The sequence below is a fragment of the Anopheles cruzii genome, chromosome 3, assembly GCF_943734635.1.
Source record: "Anopheles cruzii chromosome 3, idAnoCruzAS_RS32_06, whole genome shotgun sequence".
NCBI lineage: Eukaryota > Metazoa > Arthropoda > Insecta > Diptera > Culicidae > Anopheles > Anopheles cruzii.
In genome coordinates this window covers 51,082,055-51,099,902 of record NC_069145.1, presented here as the reverse complement: position 1 = coordinate 51,099,902, position 17,848 = coordinate 51,082,055, and the positions used below count along the sequence as shown (strand labels likewise).

General features: G+C 38.5%; 2 protein-coding genes across 3 annotated transcripts; one reads left to right on the top strand and one right to left on the bottom strand.

The window, feature by feature from the left end:
* Window positions 1-4,192: 4,192 nt before the first annotated feature.
* LOC128271365 (uncharacterized) lies at window positions 4,193-9,189 on the top strand. Of its 2 annotated transcripts, none has more exons than XM_053008855.1 (4): window positions 4,193-4,451; window positions 7,684-7,830; window positions 7,936-8,009; window positions 8,079-9,189. In XM_053008855.1, exons 2-4 carry the CDS (start codon window positions 7,686-7,688, stop codon window positions 8,427-8,429), a joined length of 570 nt encoding a protein of 189 aa, XP_052864815.1. In that variant the 5' UTR covers window positions 4,193-4,451; window positions 7,684-7,685; the 3' UTR covers window positions 8,430-9,189. The 2 variants fall into 2 exon arrangements, with proteins under 2 accessions (XP_052864815.1, XP_052864813.1); XM_053008853.1 differs by lacking the exon at window positions 4,193-4,451 and adding an exon at window positions 6,476-6,545.
* On the bottom strand, window positions 8,046-9,718 carry LOC128271366 (uncharacterized). The gene is made up of 2 exons (XM_053008856.1): window positions 9,262-9,718; window positions 8,046-9,196 (listed from the first exon to the last, which is right to left on the bottom strand). Exons 1-2 carry the CDS (start codon window positions 9,716-9,718, stop codon window positions 9,063-9,065), a joined length of 591 nt encoding a protein of 196 aa, XP_052864816.1. The 3' UTR covers window positions 8,046-9,062.
* Between the last annotated feature and the right edge of the window lie 8,130 nt (window positions 9,719-17,848).

Genomic DNA, 17,848 nt, shown 5'->3' with positions numbered 1-17,848 from the left:
CCTATCTATTGAACTAGTTACAAATAATACTTCAGAATTTAATTTGTTCAGGTCCAGGCTGTTGGAAATGTCGATCGTGAAATGCAGCAACCTTAGCTAAATTGATGACAATCCAGCGCGCATTCCTTGTACTTTTGATATGACAAGGGACGATTATTATGAGATGATTCAAACAATTTGGTTGGCCGAGTTAATGACAAATTTTCAATTTAGCGCCGTACCGAGTTACCTCGACCAGACGCTGCTCAGCAGGAAGCAGAGCTGATGCTGCTCGTTGTAGTGCCTATCTTTCGCCGGCTTCGATATCCCACCGCCTGGTTACAGTATCTACTTCTTTCTACCCTAATTATTTTCTATCACGTGTAATCTATTGATCATAAAAAAGCATCACCTTACTTCGGAAGCATTAAAACAAAAACATATGATGGGCGTTACACACGCCAGTATGTGAAAGTATAATCACTGAACTGCTAAAATACATACAGCTAAGTATTCATTTTAGCAGTTCGGTGAGGTATTTGATGTGAAATATTTTTCTTCTTCCATGACCCTCTGGCAAGGTTGATGATTCTTCTTCTTATCCAGCAATTACAATGTTGATACCTCGATAAAACCCTAGCTAAACTACAAATGAAACTTATACCACTATAAGAAATGCGCTGGCTAGGTAGTGGTGTCCAGAACAGGCGTGATAGCAGCTACGACATCTACTTTAGCATGATAGTAGAACATGAAGAATTTGGCAGATTCCGCGGCCCCAGTCAAGGAATCGCTTTGACCCCTGCCCACCTAGATACTTTCGTCAAAATCTCCAGAGAGCGCCTTCATAGAGCCGACTTTTGCTTTGCATCTGAAGACCAGTGGGCAGCGGAAAACTCAACATAGTCTGCTACGAATAGTAAAGGGTGGCTCGACGATGGTGCTCGCTATGGGTGCTACTGAAGAGCAGCTCAGTTTTCTCGCGAGACAGGCATTTGCCTCGATCCGGCGAAGTGCATAAAATGTAAAAACTATATGATTAGATAAGTAATACATAATGCTTTTTTAAGTTTTCAGGTTAGCAGTATTGCACACATGTGAATAAAGTATTTACGCAACGGGAATGGATGAACTTCATAAGGTCCACTAATTAACAAGTTCTGCCGATAAACTTACTACCCATTTCCAATAGCTTTAATTGGCATCCATCTAGCTTCCATAGTTCATCTAACGACCATTTGACAATTTCGAAATTCATTCAAGTCCTCCGAACTCCCTCAGGTGAAGAACCAACTACAACCAGCGAAGTTCTAAACAATATGATTAACAGTACTAAGCACATACGACACCACGAAAAAACAACAAGAAATGCAGACGATGTAACGATGGGTCTCAGCGTGCTTTGGAATAGTTGTCGTCAGTACCGGTTAGTGATATGTCTTCAAAAAATTTTCCCTTATCACCAAACATTACTCACCGGACCGGACACTATTTGTATTACCGATCAAATTAAGTCAATCTAAAAAATTTGCATACTTTGTAACCCGTACCCCCACCCAGTAGGAACCGATTCTTAGTTGACAAAAAAATGGGGTTGTGCACTCTTCGTAACTTTCAACTAGTTTTACTAACAGTTTTGAACATCCTTGCTGAATTGTTTTGGTTAATAACGCTTCAATACGCTTGTTTACATGGGGCTAGATAAACTTAAAGTTAAATTGTAACATAGCCATGTAGAAAAAGATGTCGGTTAAAAAGAAATAAAATGTTTATTGTATGAAAAGAGGTGACTATCTCTGGAATTTGTTCGTTATCACGGAACGAATGCTTATTTAACCGATAATTCCAAGAAGTACTTGCACGAATACGAGGCGCTACATGATAACATGATATTTCTTGGTATTGCTTGCTAAACGTTGGAATGTTATACAGTGTATACAAATAAGCTAAGTCCTTAAGGGGAATGCTGTGAAAGAGTAATGTGACTCACGTAATGTATGGAATTTTCTTTCTTTAAATAAAATGTTTAACGTATATTTAGTTAAAAAACACGTATCGTTTTAGCACAGGTTTTCATGTATTTATGATATATTTGCTATTTATCATATTTTTATAATTTGGTATTTGTTTAGTTTCTTTGTAACTGAATGTGAAGGAAATCATTTATTTTTCAACGCATATTGTACTTTAATTGCAATTGTAGATAATTCTAGGAACGCAACAATGGGGCAGGAAAATTTTACATCATGAGTGTGCTCATTAAAATTTGTTTTTGTGGTCAGATTTATTATATCTGAAGCCGACTCGTGTGCACACCTCACACTATGCAAAGTAAGTGTTTACGTAAGGTTGAGAGTGAGATAAAGAGAAGATGCGGAATATAGCAGAGTAATCTTAACCAAAAAAATTATCTCAATTTTGTTGAGAGGGGTTTACTTGTAGTCTCTCAAACCATATTCACGAACTAGGGCTGTTATCTGACGCTATCAAGTGTTTAGTAACGATCGTCGCTCAGTGTTGTTCCAATGCTAAACGCTTGAGCACGGTCGGTTGAAGAACACGAACAGTTTTTGCTTTTTCTATTAAAAAAGGTTAAAAGCAGAAATATTGCGAGAAAACACATGAATTACAAACAAACATTCAACAGCATCAAAACCCAAGGTATCAACATTATATTTCACGACAAGTGTACACGATCATTAGATCATTAGATGACATGGATAATATGAGTGAGTGTGATTTTCGTAAAAACATTGTTGACAATAATAATAGTAGGCTCATAATAATAAAGTTTGCATAGACCAAGACAAGAGAGCAAGAAGAGAGCGAACGAGAGAGAGTTAGAGTACTTTATGTATTTATTCTTATTTGGAGCCGTATCAAGCAGCAACTTAAAGTTTTGCACTCAAGTTCGAACTAATGCCTTTCGCATAAAAACCGATAAATCGGTGCTGCGCAGGTCTACAAACGAGCAACCAGAGAGTTACTGGGGAGGGCACACAAAGGCGGACTGATAAACGATTTGACGTTAAAGATTAATGTCAAATCGTTTTTTTACGCTTCGTGTGGACCCCCAGTTACAGCTACTACTTGTAATTGCTACCAGTCAAACAGTTAGCGGCCGTTAGCGTTAGTCCAACATTCAGAAAACATTCAAGGACGAATTCATTCGTTCTAGTAGAACTGTTATAATCTTGAAGAGCTACTTTTACTTATAGGCAAGCCAGCATGATATCTGGCTAATAAAATGCTAAATGTCACTAAGATGTGTAGATTTAATAGATTAAAAGTTTGTAGAAATGTACACTTGTGAAATTTGTGTGTGTTTGTTTTGTATTTCGCTCGAACAGGCTTACGGGTATTTAATTCTAGTTATTAAATTGGTATTTACTGCTGCGTATCTTGTTACTTCGACCATAACTAAAATGACCACATTTTACCAACACTTTGCGAAAAGTGTGTTATGTTATAAGAAAAGTGTGTTACTGTACAGATGTACAGTAACTAGTGGAAGAAAGGAAGTACGCACTGTCGTTGTCTGCGGATAATTACCGGTACAGTTCAGCCTAAGCGAAGGTTCACGGTCAGAAAACTTTACTACCTGTGTTAAAAGTCTACTTACGATCTACTAATGACAGTACCCCACCTAAAGCTAGTTGCCGACTAGTTCCGCCGCGTATTGCCTACATAAAGTCCGGACGGAGCAGCCCTAATGGTGCGTTTTAAGAACAGAGCAGCCCCGATTAGGTGTTATCCGAACTTGATGTAAGCAAGATGCGGTGACGGTAGTTTCAACTGACTTCACATTAACTACGGATCATGCATCATTTTCGAATAACCTCGATCGTGGTCAGACAGGAAGACAAGTCGCTAAACATCTGTTATTTTGCTTTGCCTTGTTGACCGCCGATCTGAAACGAATACTAGTGTTGCGACTGATAGAAACGTTACCATGGCGATGGCAATTGACTGAGTTTGTTGCGCATTTGAACGGTGCGATCGATCGTGAACGGTAAACAAATGCATGGTGGTGTGTGTATTCGACTTTCCACCCAAACCGGTAGTATTTCAAGTTCATGCTCACACACTGCCGTATAAGTTATGAAAAATATCTCCTAGAGACCCGTTCCCGCGTACGCGATCATAGCTCGTTTTGATCGCTAACCACGAGTTTCAGTATGACGATGTTTTGTAGTGTTGTGTTGCTCGTCTAACGTGGATCAGACACGAGCTCGTTGTTCATGTGTTACTATTTACGAAACGGTGATAAAAATCTTGTAAAAGTTCAGATGTTCACGGAAAGGGATAATTTGGATACTATTCCGACTTTGCCTACTGTGAGCTAACCAAAGGCAGTTGTAACAACCAAACTAAGATAACATCATTGTCTACAGAGCATCTACAGAGAGGCTCCTACGGAACGACATTTCATAGAAATACCAAAGTTTATTCAGCTGCCAAGACGCTAACAAGTGAGTGAAGCGGGCGGGTTGTACGGAAGTAGTATGGGAATGTAGCACAAAAAAGGCACCGCAAATTTAGAGAGTTGCATAGTTGTGAATTGTTCAAATTTAGATCACATCTACATCTAACCAACGAGATCGCATCGCATCAATGCCTTATGCTGATTTGTCATTAGTTCCATGCAAAATTCGTGGGCAGGTATTGTTCTTAAGTGCTTTTTAGATGTAGAAATTCTGTTCGTGACAAAAATGGTTTATTTATGTCTTTTTCATAAACTTACTGTTTCGTTTGGAATCTTGTTTTGTTTGCCATCATTGTTTTTATTCTATTGTTAAAATGTATCTACATTTTAAAAAGTCAAGCCCAGATTTGCTCAGAATGCCTGCCTGCCTGCCTGCACTATATCGTTTGCGCCGGTACAGGACTTGTGCATTATGTATGAGTTTCCATTTATATAATATATGTGAAACAAATAATTAAGAGCCAGTATTTCAGTTCGTGCAAGCGTTTATTGTGCGTATCGTCAAGCGCCCAACTGTAACTGCAGTCAGTCAACCGTGAATTTGGCTTTTGAAGGAATAGAAGTTTTTTTTTTAACTTTAACATTTAAAAGCAATCGATAATAAGTGTTATGCATATTTCCCCAAATTAACACTTTGTTGCAATTTATAAAATGTGGCCTTTGATTGACAAAATGTGGACTTTGGTTATTAACATATAACAAGTGAACAGAGCACATGTGGTTTGGTGAATGCAGCAAGAATATAGAACTCGAAATTTTGACCAAACAGCTTGTTGAGGCAATGTAAAAATTAGGAAGAATATTACTAAGCTTTTGCTTGGCTTTATTGTTGTGTTGTGGAATACGACATCGGATGAAATGAAAAAGAGCAAGAAGTTATTCAACTCACGTTACCGGCATGCTGAAGGCCAGTGAGCTCATCAATGACGACTGGCTGATTAGCTCTTTTCAAGCGTTCTGGTTTGCTTCCGTGTGAGTGACATCTTAACTAAATAGTGAAACCGTACGACGACAAGGCCCGTTACGATGGCGGGGGTTTAGTGCATACTTTTTTCAAATTACAAACAATCCAATTCCACTGACTTACTGAAGATATAACGATAAGAATGGTGATATTGAACTTTATTCAAGGACACCATTGAACAATGGTTTAGCAGTTCTTCAGAAAACACACATGTTTTTCGAAACAAACAACTTTGTGCTAAGGACATGCAACCTTCGCACAGATGCATGGCATAGCGATATAGCCGGTGGCAGATTTAAGTAAATAAAAAGTTTAAACAGTCATGACGTGTAGCTGTATATATCTTTTTGTATGTCCAACATGTTTCAGCATTCAGTAGTTGTCGAGATGTTCAATCTTCATCCAAAAAATTACAATTAGTCTTCATCTGCGTTAAATTACGTTCCAAGAACTGAAATTTTGATTTTATCTTTGTGTACGGCGATTCTCCGTTTTCAAACATAGAGCGGAATGCAAACTCGGTTGGTTTGTTCGCCAAAAAACAAACGTATTTAACAGCTCTGCGTCTTGAGAAATGTAGTGTGTATGAAATAATTCCATAATTTGTCAACGGCTGTGGACAATTCACATAAAAATTTGTTGCTATTATTTGTTGCTATGCTAGTATTAATATAAAGATATCATCGTGAAGTAGAACAAACAGCAATATTTCAAACGGTGGTTGGAATAGGAAAAGAATAATCCGAATACAGTCATTCTTTTGTTTCACTCAGTCAGCTTATCAGTATTTGCTTAGTACCCCCAAAATTTGCTTCTGAATTATGGCCACGTACTAAACTGAACTGTTATACATTCGAGTTTGTTGCCGTATGGGCTGAGTTACTGATACGTTGTAAGAGAACAAACCTCGATAATAGCGTAAAAGAAATTCTGTTCATTTTTCTCCAATTAGTTTCAATTTACAACCAATCTTGCTTCGCTTGAATACTAAATCGTACCAGTCAGAGGTGATTTGAAAGCATAACGGTTGTTTTGGGTGTAGAGCAATGAATACAATTTCAACGATAACAGTAGTACACGAACGACCGACTTCGATCGATGCTAGTGTATCAACAGGTAATCCAATCACCTACGTTCAAAGCATGCACTAACTAATGCCCTTCAAAGCATGTGTAAAAGAAAACAATTTAAATCATTAGTGTTACGATCTTATCGATGTTTGCACCGTTACACGTTAGCGGAAGGTTTTCTCAAATAGTAAATTTAAGGTTGAAATTGAACGTGTTATATGAAGCCTTATTTTATAGAAGTTTTCATGTTTCCTGATGTGATTATTCGTGCAGGAGAAATAGTGAAATTATGAGTGTGAATATTCTTATCTTGAATGTGAAAACGTGAATATGTGAATGTGAAAACTCAAAATGTTAATACATTTATCTTGCAATACGTGCAGAAACAAGTAGTATATTTTGAAGCTGCTGATATGTAAATAAAGTTTTTCTTACAATTGCTATGCAAAATAGAATTATGGTCCTGATGTGAAAAAAACAAAAATTCTTAGAGCAGTCCAATCCGCTCAAAGAATGTAGATATTATGTAACATTCGTTCAATGGTGGCCTGTAAAAGTAGATAAAGATGTCGTTTTTGATTATTTGTACTGAAATATTTTATTTGATTGAATACAGAAATTAAGTTTCGACCAAAACGATGTTTTCTAACCACCCGTTTCCGTGTACACATATGCGCCAAGGACAAAATTATTGTTCTGATCAATACGGTTAAGATTTGACTTATCAGTGTCATAAGTTTAGAAATTTACATCATGTTTGGTTTACTTAGGATGAATTTTGAAGGATATTTTGTGTGTTTCAATAAGTATTTTTGAATTCATAAAACTATAAAGTTTGACATCGTATGGCAATGTTATTTTATTACATTTTCAACCACGCACGTACTTTAATTTTCTTTACAATGAGGCTGATGCAAGTTTTCAATTTGATATTCTGCATTTTTGGAATCGAGCGGAGTATGATCACAAGCACTTGACTCGAACGAAAGCACCTCGAACAGCATTGTAGTTCGTTTAACCCCCGAATGCTAATTGATAGGATATTGGTGAATGTATTGGTCACGACCAGAAACAGATCGGCGACAAGCAAGTCATAATTAGTTTGAATGCTTAACATACTACTGATAAATCGATTATCGTCAACATTTTAGCTAAAAAAATGATTTTTTGCTTATCGTTTACAGTAATGTCCTTGGAGGAAACGCGACGCACGCAGCGTCCATACCGGTATGGGATGATGCTCTTATGCGTTGGAGCACTAGTCAACTGGTTAGGTTTAGCAGAAAACTACTCAGAACCGGTACGGTACGCCGGCGTAGCATGTATTTTGGGTAAGCATAAAAAAAGCCTATCGATAGAAAAGGCAGGAAAGTAAATTTTTCTTCCATTCTGTGTAACACATGTAATATTGCTAAAACACTATTGAAATGGAGCAGCAGGAGCTTGTCTTATATGCACTGCCATGTGCTGCTGGCTGCACACGCCAAATCGACCAGGATCGAACGATGAGGTATGTCGACAAGTTTTTATGAGTGTTTACTTTTTTACATTGTTTGTTTATGTTCTATGCACTTTAAAGAGTGACGATCCAGTACACGTTATAAATGTTAACGACGAACAACGGCGAGAAAAACCACCTGACTACGATACCGTTGCTATAGCACCCCCAACATATGATGATGCAATCAAACTTGATCCTGCCTCGCTTCTGCGTTCTTCCATCGCATCAACTACTCTAAGTGTCGCAATGAATACTACCAACAGAACGATCTCTTATCCTAGTTCTTCACATATGCAAAGGAGTTCTTTTTGCACTCCAAACTCCGAAAATAATCATGATACGACTTTGGTCTACCCAATGGCACAATGTTCAGTGTGCGTCTTGGACGAAAAATCATGTCCCGTAAAACCCCCTCCTTACGATGAATAATGCTGTGCCGTATTCGGTTTCCCGGGTATCACGACAATTTTACAGCGAAGTACTTTCACTGATTTTAAATGATGCTTGCAGTACGATACTGCACCGTAAAACGCGTCCTCTCCTGACCTTCAAGTAGTAGTTAGGCTGTGTTCTTATTACTTAAATTGTAAACTATTGTAGAAGCCTTCGTGCAATGTGGAGGGAGCGCAAGATTGGTGTGTATCGCAGTCATGAGATATTACATAAGAAAGATACACAATCGTCCTTGGCTGTACAGTATTAATGATGCCATATAGCCGATATATCGGGTGTCCAAGACTACAAAAACTTACGTCACTTGCATGTGACACTGCATCGCACTGCGAAACAATCGTGTATAAAAGATTTAATATAAGTGGAATGTCACATGCAGCGAATGTGCACGTACAATAAGTTCTTCAGCATAATGGAAAAAAAAACAATGAATCCCGAAGCATGAAAATAAACCAAACACTGTTGAACAGTGTATGAGCATCGAGTATGAGTATGAACAACTTTCGCATAGAAACCGAATATTCGTAGCAGCGCACACAGATGATCTACGTACAAGGCGCTTTTGCAGTAGTTCTGTTACTGAGAATGTAGCAACGGAGGGGTTCTTTTTTACCCTGAAAACCGAAACTCATACATCATCATTTGAATTTGTAATTCTCGATCGCGTTCCATGTCCATCATATTATTCCAGCCTCGTACGTATAGCTTTAATTGTTCGGTTGACATAGTGTGGCCGATATTCTCTGTGAAAATAAAAATAAAACATTCGAAACCAGCTGAAAGTATGAAATCGCTTTAATGTTCTTACCGGATATGTGATTTCTGGTGTAACATTCAATTTTATAAGAGGCGACAATCGTCTCTAAAACGCTAACGATTTTCTGAAAATTCCATGTTTGTCCAATCACTGCACTCGCTTCGAAAGATGATTCTAATGATTTAATACGTGTAAGGCATGTTTCGGCATTCAACAAGGCGTCTTCAAAGACGGTGATCAAAATGCGCATGTTTTTACAATAAAGTATCACGTTTTCCGGGTAAGGAACTTTCCCTTCAGAGTGGAGATTGCTAAATTTAGAGTTTGCGATTGCGTTACAAAGCTGAGTCCCTTTCTCAACTGCATTTTTCCACTTGCGATGTAGTTCAATACAGCTGTAAATAATATCTTCAACTCGAGAAGACGCAACCGTAGCACCAGAAGTAGGCGTTCGTGGAGACTTTATCCCTGAGATGGAAATATTTTGACGAACTGGTGTGGTTGCCATACCAACTAGAACGAATTTTGTGTGAAAATGTAAACACGTCGGCACTGCGTAAACATGATTGACTGCTAGGTTTGGTTTATGCTGCACAGTTGAAATAGTTTAGTCGTTTTAATTGATAAGAACAAACACATTTTGAATTCAAAGACCAAATTTGTTTGATTTTTATTTTACGAGTCACTGAGGTTTTGTATTAAATCGTGGCGAATTGTTTATCAGTGTTATAAAGTATGAAGTATAATGAACCTGCACAAATATACAGAAGCAGAACGAAGGAATTCTTAGCACCAGCTATAGATATTGGTGCTGGCTTCGTTAAAATTTAACAAACTTAACGCCTTATTTTGGCAGCCATCAAATATTCTGTTACTTTACTGTTCATTTAAGTTTTTTTTAATAATTCCGATATTTTAAATTTGAAAATAAGCCATTATTTGATCTCAATATGTATAAAAATCAAAATCAAATGTGTCCCTTATAGACTCCGAAACTACTGGACCGATTGACTTGAAATTTGGTACACAGGGGTTTTAGGGGCCGGAGAGTGTCGTTATCATGGTTAGAAACCCCTCACCCCCCTCTTTCTTTGCCATCCCATACAACTAACTGTTAAAAACATCAATTATTCCACAAGTTATGAATCGAATTTCATTAAAACTTGCACAATAGTTGCTGGTCACCTGAGAAACCATGTGACAAAATTTGGTCCTTGCAGAACAAGGAAAAGGGGGGGTCCCCATACAACCCCAATCCTTAAAATACGTCCTAGGGCAATATGGGTATCGTTTCTTAGGTTTTGGTGGTCTGTAAATCGATTGGTTTTACTTAAAAGCCTTTTCCTTCGATCTTCCACCTATCACCACCCCTCATTCTATCCATCTTGAAGTAGTGTGATGTTGGGGGGAACTGCATACCACCTTATTATGATTCTCAAACGGGAACTCAAGCGTTTATTCAAGCGTCATTTTGCTATAGCGAGTTTCATAATAAGGGAGATAGTTTGAGATAGTGAGAAAAAGAGAGAGAGAGAGAAAGAAAGAGAGAGAGAGAGAGAGAGAGAGAGAGAGAGAGAGAGAAAAAGATGGATAGAGAGAAAGAGAAAGAGAGAGAGAGAGAGAGAGATAGCAACGGACTGCTACAGCCTACTAGATTTCAATTACGATCATATAATAGAAAAAGTACATTTCAGAATTAAATATTGTCCAAGCCGCAGAAAAACGCATGCGTGTCACACTTTCTATTTATTTATTTTTTCTCCTCTGTCCTCCCGCATCTGCGGGATAGTCACTGTCGACTCTCCACATATCACATCATACACATGACGTTTGTCCCACCCTGCGGGAACCTACGCTTGACAGTTGTCTGTCTCCCTGCGGGAACGTTGAGTTGCGTTGTCGTGATAACTCCAACATTGACAGCGGTAGTAGAACGAAAACCCCAAAAAAGGATGCCACCTAACAAACGAGCGTTTTCTAGATCCAGTTCTAGATCACAGAAGAAAAAAATAGCACGTTCAAATGAAACCGAGGAGCAAAGAAATGCTAGGCTACTGTCTAATCGAGAGTGCATGGCTATAACGCGTTCTTTGGAGACAGGTGAGCAAAGGGAAGCAAGATTGCGTAAAGACCGAGAACGGCACACGATTGGAAGGTCCACCGAGACTGTCCACCAGCGAGAAATAAGACGCGAAACTGATCGATTGCAGCATGCTGCGCGAAACGCTCCAGTAAATTTGAAGTGCGCTGCTTTTGTTTATGATCCGACAGAAGACTATGCAACTCATCCTAAGCTGGATTTCGGGAAAATGGATCAAGCGTGCCGGCATTGTAATGCCGTTAAATATAAAAACGAAACTCCAGGAATGAGCTGTGCAGGAGGTAAGTGAAGTTGCAGCCTTTGAACCAACCACACGAACCACTTAATGAGCTATTGGCAGGCCGAACACCAAAGTCGAAGAGTTTTCTAAAAAACATTCGAAAATATAATTCGTGTTTCCAAATAATGTCATTTGGCGTGAAAGGCAAAGTCGTGCAGGAAAATTTTATGCCAACTTTCAAAGTTCAAGGACAAATTTAACATCAAATCGGATCTTTACTTCCAATATCCCTAACAGAACATACTTTCCTGCAAATTTATTTCATGGGGAACAATGAAGAACAAAGCAACCAACGTTGTCGATACAATCCAAATACGGATCGTGAGATCGTCGGAGAGTTAGAACTATTTTTCAACCAACATAATGAATTGGTTAAACTTTTCAAAACTGCTCTACACATTATGCCAACCAACGATCATCGCATTGTCATACGAGCTGACAAAACACCTACTGGACAACATGAAAGGCAATATAACGCCCCGACAATTGACGAGGTTGCCGTTTTGATTGTAGGCGAAGGATGTGAAAGTAGGGATATTGTCCTGCATCGCACAAGTGGCGAAATGAAGCGCATCTGTGAAACCCATCGGTGTTATGACGCGTTGCAATACCCGATTATATTTTGGCAAGGAGAGGATGGGTATCATTTCAATATCAAAATGGTTAATCCTCTGAAAGGTGAGAAAACAGCTAAAAAAGTGAGTTCAATGAACTATTACGCCTATCGGCTTATGATTCGCCTGGACACAGAAAACAGTATTTTGAAATGTCGCACGCTCTTCCTCCAATATGTAGTGCACATGTACGCGAAGATTGAGTCAGAAAGACTTCTGTTCTTAAGGACTGCTGCTGCTCAAAGACGAAAACAAGGAGACAGTACGAAGTCTGTCGGGGCAGCTAGTTGAGTATAAAAGTTTTAAAAGTAAAGCAACGTCAAGCGCATCACTTATCAGCTATTTAACATCAACTTAAAAACAAGCACCATTAGGCTTTATAATCTTCCTACTAGCATGGCTGGCATTTCTATTTTCCCTTTAGTGAACTGGGCGGTAACCGAAAGAGATTGAAAAGATACCGATCACTCCGGAGGGCAGATATAGAAGTGTATGTTTTATTTTTAGTTCTCATCGTGCGACATCCTCGTGCAGGTCAAATCGACATGGCCTTCGTTCGAGTTTCAAGTACAGCTGCTTTGTCCCTATCTAAGCGCGAAATATTGAAAGGTTTCTCCTTAGCTCTGGCTATGGTCCTCATGTGACATGCCCGGCATCCTGTTCTGGCACTGATATAGTGAGTGGTAGGGGGGGTTATGTTGTGTTTAACTTGACGGAGTGTAAAATAAATTAAAGGTTCCAACCGACTTCCGTGCCCTGTCAACCTTGGGAAGGATCAAAGCTCTCACCGTGCAATCGAGAGGTTAAATGGTTGCGCTTCAGGCCTGATGTGAAGTATTCGTCTAGTAGGGTGTTTGATAGACTGGATTGATGATGATGGTGATGCGTGGTAAAAGATCCACAGCAGAGGATGTAAAGGATGCCTTTGATTTCGATTAATTGAGCCATGAAAATGCAGTGACCCTCGGAAAGATGGACATCATTGAAAGCATTGGGGAGTGGATGAGAGTGTGAATAATTGATTAAACAAAAATGACCTCAACAACCCAACGCTTTCAGCTTTTGGCTTGTTTAGAAAAAGCTTTATGAACAGTAACCAAAACAACATATAAATATTACTCTTCATTTTTTAAGTATTGAGAATGCGAAAGTGTGAATTGGATGGATTGGATTGGATTAGGATGTACAAGTTGGATTAGGATGTACAAGTTGTATAAGCTACTAAACGATATAAGGGCACTTAGTAAATTAGTTTTGGAAATGAAAACCATTGTAAAATGGAATTGAAAAATGGATTAAGATAAAGACAAAGATGTCCAAAGTAGAAAAATGTTTGCAGAACAATCTTATATGGTGATATTTTTTATTTTACAAATAATGTACGTGACTTTGTTATAATGGTATAAAAGGAAAAAGAAATATATGAGTAAAATTGCGTTTTTCATTAAATAGAAAAAGTATTGCACGCGTCTCTCTTACATATGCTCTAAGTACTGCTATGCCATAAATGATAAGAAGTTATCCTTCCAGTAATGTACCTTTGAACGATGGCAACATCGTCGTGTTTAAACAACAGTGGTTTTAAAGTAGTCAACAACAAACTAAAGGTTCAGAATTATCATTACCTGTGATCTATGATAAGAGCTAATTCATTTTAATTCTTTAATGATTCATTCTCTTATTATAGCACAGTATTTCTTATACAACGGTCTTGCCATGTCTTTATACAGTAATGTTACTCGGACTTACTAAATACTTCTTTGATTTACTGATATCCAAATACCTCTATTGTATTTCAAATGTGGAGTGGATCTTTATCATAGAGATGTTGTAAGCAACGTCAAAATCTTTATCTCAACTACTTATCACTCAGGAAGTTTTGCAATGCGAGAAAAGGGTGGTATTCGCTTGATGTCTGGTCCGGACTATACGGTGGATGCATGAAAACTTCCCAACGAAGCTCCCGGAGTTTCTGACGAGTCAAACGTGTATCCTTACGTTGTCCTGATGGAACACATAATTTCTTCTGTTGCTTTATGGTTGGTTGGTTGGTTTATTTATAAACAGTCGAGTTGTTGGCAGTAAAAATCGAAATTTAGTGCTTAGCTATACGAAACCTCATAATTAGTTATTCCTTTCAAGCCCTACCAAATACACAATAAAACCTTCTTGGCCATTAGTACTGATTTGGCCACCGTTTGAGTATCTACACTACGTTTTGATCAAATTCTCAAATCGTTCAATTCTTCTTTTTATATAAAAGGTGCATACATATATAGTGCACGACTGTTCGTCCTTTATCCGAAACATACTCCATAAAATTGCAAAATGTACTGTGGGCTTAACGAGTTCAACAAAATTCGTTCTACAGCTTATTCAGGAAAAAATATAAACTGTGAAAAGGAAGTTCTGCGTACGATTCGGTAGGTTCTTTGGCTTTTCCTGCTCAAGTTGGGGCTTGTTCATGTTGGAATCAGGGGCAAAAGCATTGCTTTGGATATCCAAAAGTGTACAGCAACGATATGTATGAATACCATGGGATCAATGGTGTAGTTCACTCTCAACAGCAGCTGTACGTTACACAAATCATTTTCATTATCTTAGCCTACGAGTTTCTATTTTCTTTGGCGAGCGTCTGTTAAATTCATTAACATTTTGCTACTCAATTGTGCTTATCTTCCCTGCCTTCTTAGTCACTCTCTCTCTATGCTCCTATGTCCACCTCTCTCCCTGTTTGTTTTTTATTTATTTTTTTCGCTCTTCACTTAACATCATTAATATTTATGCATCGTCCAAATGTTTGTTTTTACCGAACAAGACAGTCTGCTGCGTCCTCTGAATTTATTTGATTCAATTCGCGTGAAAGCAGGTGCAGTACGAGGGGAATGCATTATAGTTGCTAAATATTTCATGAATCATTAAACTCTTACGTACAACTGGCGAAAACGCACTTGCAAGCACCATCATATCTAAAAACCCTTCATTGCATTAGTGATCGCTTTATACTTGGTAGCGATATTTAAGGGTGCATAAGCTCGATCGGAGAAGTGATTGACGATTCAATGGGAGCATGGTAATGAAATAAAAATATATACAAAGTGTGTTTCTAAATGTTTTCTGATCAAAAATTAGCAGAAGAATTATATCTTCACACTTTCTTCAACGGGGCCTACCACCTACTCTCTGTCCTTCTGGATCGGTTACAAGAAGACTTTACAGGCATACAAGAAGACTTTACAGGATTCCTCGTGTTCCATTCTCATGACATGAATAACCCACCGGAGCCTGGCGCGTACTCGAAAATGTCGACTCATCTTTAAGTACAGATGGAATGACCAAACGGGCTACTGCCAAGCCAGCCGTGGTGAACATTTGACCTAAATTGTTTTTTATAAACAAAATTTATGAATCAACCTTTCAAGTTCATTTGATTGAACATTTCAAGCATCGATAAATATTCAGTCGTGTGTCGTTTTCTATAATGAAATGAAAAAAAAATCTTAAATGGCACACCATTTGCTTTAGACGTGTTAGACCTTTGGCTGCTTTTGTGGCTTTACAGCCTCTCTTTGTCAGTCTTTTAAACTTCCATCCATCATGACAAATAAACTATCATTCCGGTACAGCCACCGTAATGTTAAATGGTTTGGCAATTTCGAACGCTTCAACTTCTCGGCTGTGCAATACGGCATATAGCGATAAACCAAAGGAAGATGTCTCAAGATGTTGCCATTAGCTCTCGGGTGGCTTTTGAACGAGACGACAGTATGCCACGTTAAATCTATTGTATAACATTTGAAGTGATCCAAAACTTCCCTACGGTTTGTTGTTTGCCGACACCCAAACTTGTGGGCACAACACTAGATTCTCTGTTGCAGGTTCTATACCTGTTTTACGTCATTGTTTACAGTTATGTAAATTGTGTAAGAGATCGAGGTTGATGCCTGTCTGCGGGGGTTTCGCGCACGCAAACGAAGACTCCATGAGAAGGAGGATAATGTCAGTAAATGAGTTTGGTTTCAACGTTCACAGACGTAAGCCTGGGTTGATGATGTAGGCATGGCATTTTTATGCTATTAGGATGCGTCATTAACTGGGACGTAAATTCAAACTATTCCTTTAGACTATTCGTGTATGTATACTGTATCCTGTGTTTATAAAGCATTGCATTGCGAATCCTTAGCGCTAAGAACAGTTTAAAGTTGATTGATATCCGGTTTGAATTTTCACTTAATACAAGTATGTACATGGACTGGATGTTTGTCAGAGGAAAATGCAAGTAAATAATTATTCATTATATGTAAAAAATGTGTCATCTTCATGTAATATATTTGAGAAGCAATGCAAGTATTTATAGCAACTTTTGTAACGACCATTGGTGTGTGCATCAATGCCACAGTAACCAGATGTAATTAACAAAGCGCTATATAGCAAGAAGTGAAACAATGTAAGATTCATTCGCTTTAATAATTCTCACTAGTTATATACTAATTCACTTTATTAATAGTATTCAAAATTTTGTTACATAACTGAATAATTTTTTTTCAAAACACCGGTAGCTGTTTGCAAGCTTTTTCCTACAAGCGAAACTATTCTCATATTCATGTTATATTCATATTATGTTTGTCCATTGACTAGACTAGATAACAGTGAGGCACTAGATTGCTATGAGGCACTAAAGACGCCCCTGACTAGACTAGCAATACAGCGGTTGCTAGTCTCAACTGAAAATAATTTACGAGAAGAATATTTGTTAGCTGTTAAAAATGTTTCCTCCGTTGTTTGAAGGCAAAGTGAATCGTCCAGCCATCTGTTCACAGGTTCCTGTTTTTCACAAACATCTACTTCGAAATTGCCCAAAAAGGGGAGTACGGTCTCCATGGAGGTTTTGCGCAGAAGCGACCCGACTCGGAACGGTCCTTCCCGGGGTATTCAGTACTTTCCAGAGAGTAGAAGGCTCTCCAGCGGGGCAGTGCCCGCTAGAAATACCTTTAGACAGGTGGATATCAAACACAAAATCCTTATTCTCACGATATCCTTTCGGAGAGAGAGACAGGACAGAGAGCGAAAGCGAGAAGAAAGAAAAAAAGAGAGAAAGAGAGAGAGAGACATCCTAGCGAGATTCGATGGTCTGTGTTTCATTCTTACGCTCCACCAGGATCCTAGTTATCGAAATTTACCGGATTGTTGGAGCTACCATCGTTCTATCGTACTCCAGTCGAGTGTGTTAAGTTGTTCCGGGTGGACGGGACAGCGCTGTCTTGTCTGCAGCTCTCATAATGTGCTATTGCCCTGCTACGCTACGCCGGAACCGGGGAACTGGGAGCTGAACGCTTCGCATTTCGTTCCTAGTCACGGATTAAAATTTAACGTTCTAGCAAGCAGCTAGCTCGACCCTCGCTGTTGATTTCACTGTTGGATTAAGTGTGTCAAAGTGTCAATCTTATTGCAAGGCAAGTGAATCAAGCTTAGCAAATGGAAGATGTTCGTACTACGATACTATATATAAAAAAATGTGGAAACATGATAAATTTCGCATTTTCGTAGTTTTGGTAGCGGGAGTTGGCGATGTCGCTGCTAATAAATAAATTGTTTTACCGTTGTCAAAAGAAAATAAATGGATGATCAACGAAAAGTGTAATT

Excerpts from the sequence above, each read along its gene's own strand:
- LOC128271365 (XM_053008853.1), top strand. The coding sequence starts at position 6,476 with ATGAATACAATTTCAACGATAACAGTAGTACACGAACGACCGACTTCG. Across the intron at positions 7,831-7,935 it reads CGGCGTAGCATGTATTTTGG|CAGGAGCTTGTCTTATATGC; the intron begins GTAAGCATAAAA and ends GAAATGGAGCAG. Across the intron at positions 8,010-8,078 it reads GACCAGGATCGAACGATGAG|AGTGACGATCCAGTACACGT; the intron begins GTATGTCGACAA and ends TGCACTTTAAAG.
- LOC128271366 (XM_053008856.1), bottom strand. The coding sequence starts at position 9,718 with ATGGCAACCACACCAGTTCGTCAAAATATTTCCATCTCAGGGATAAAG. Across the intron at positions 9,197-9,261 it reads CACCAGAAATCACATATCCG|AGAATATCGGCCACACTATG; the intron begins GTAAGAACATTA and ends TTATTTTCACAG.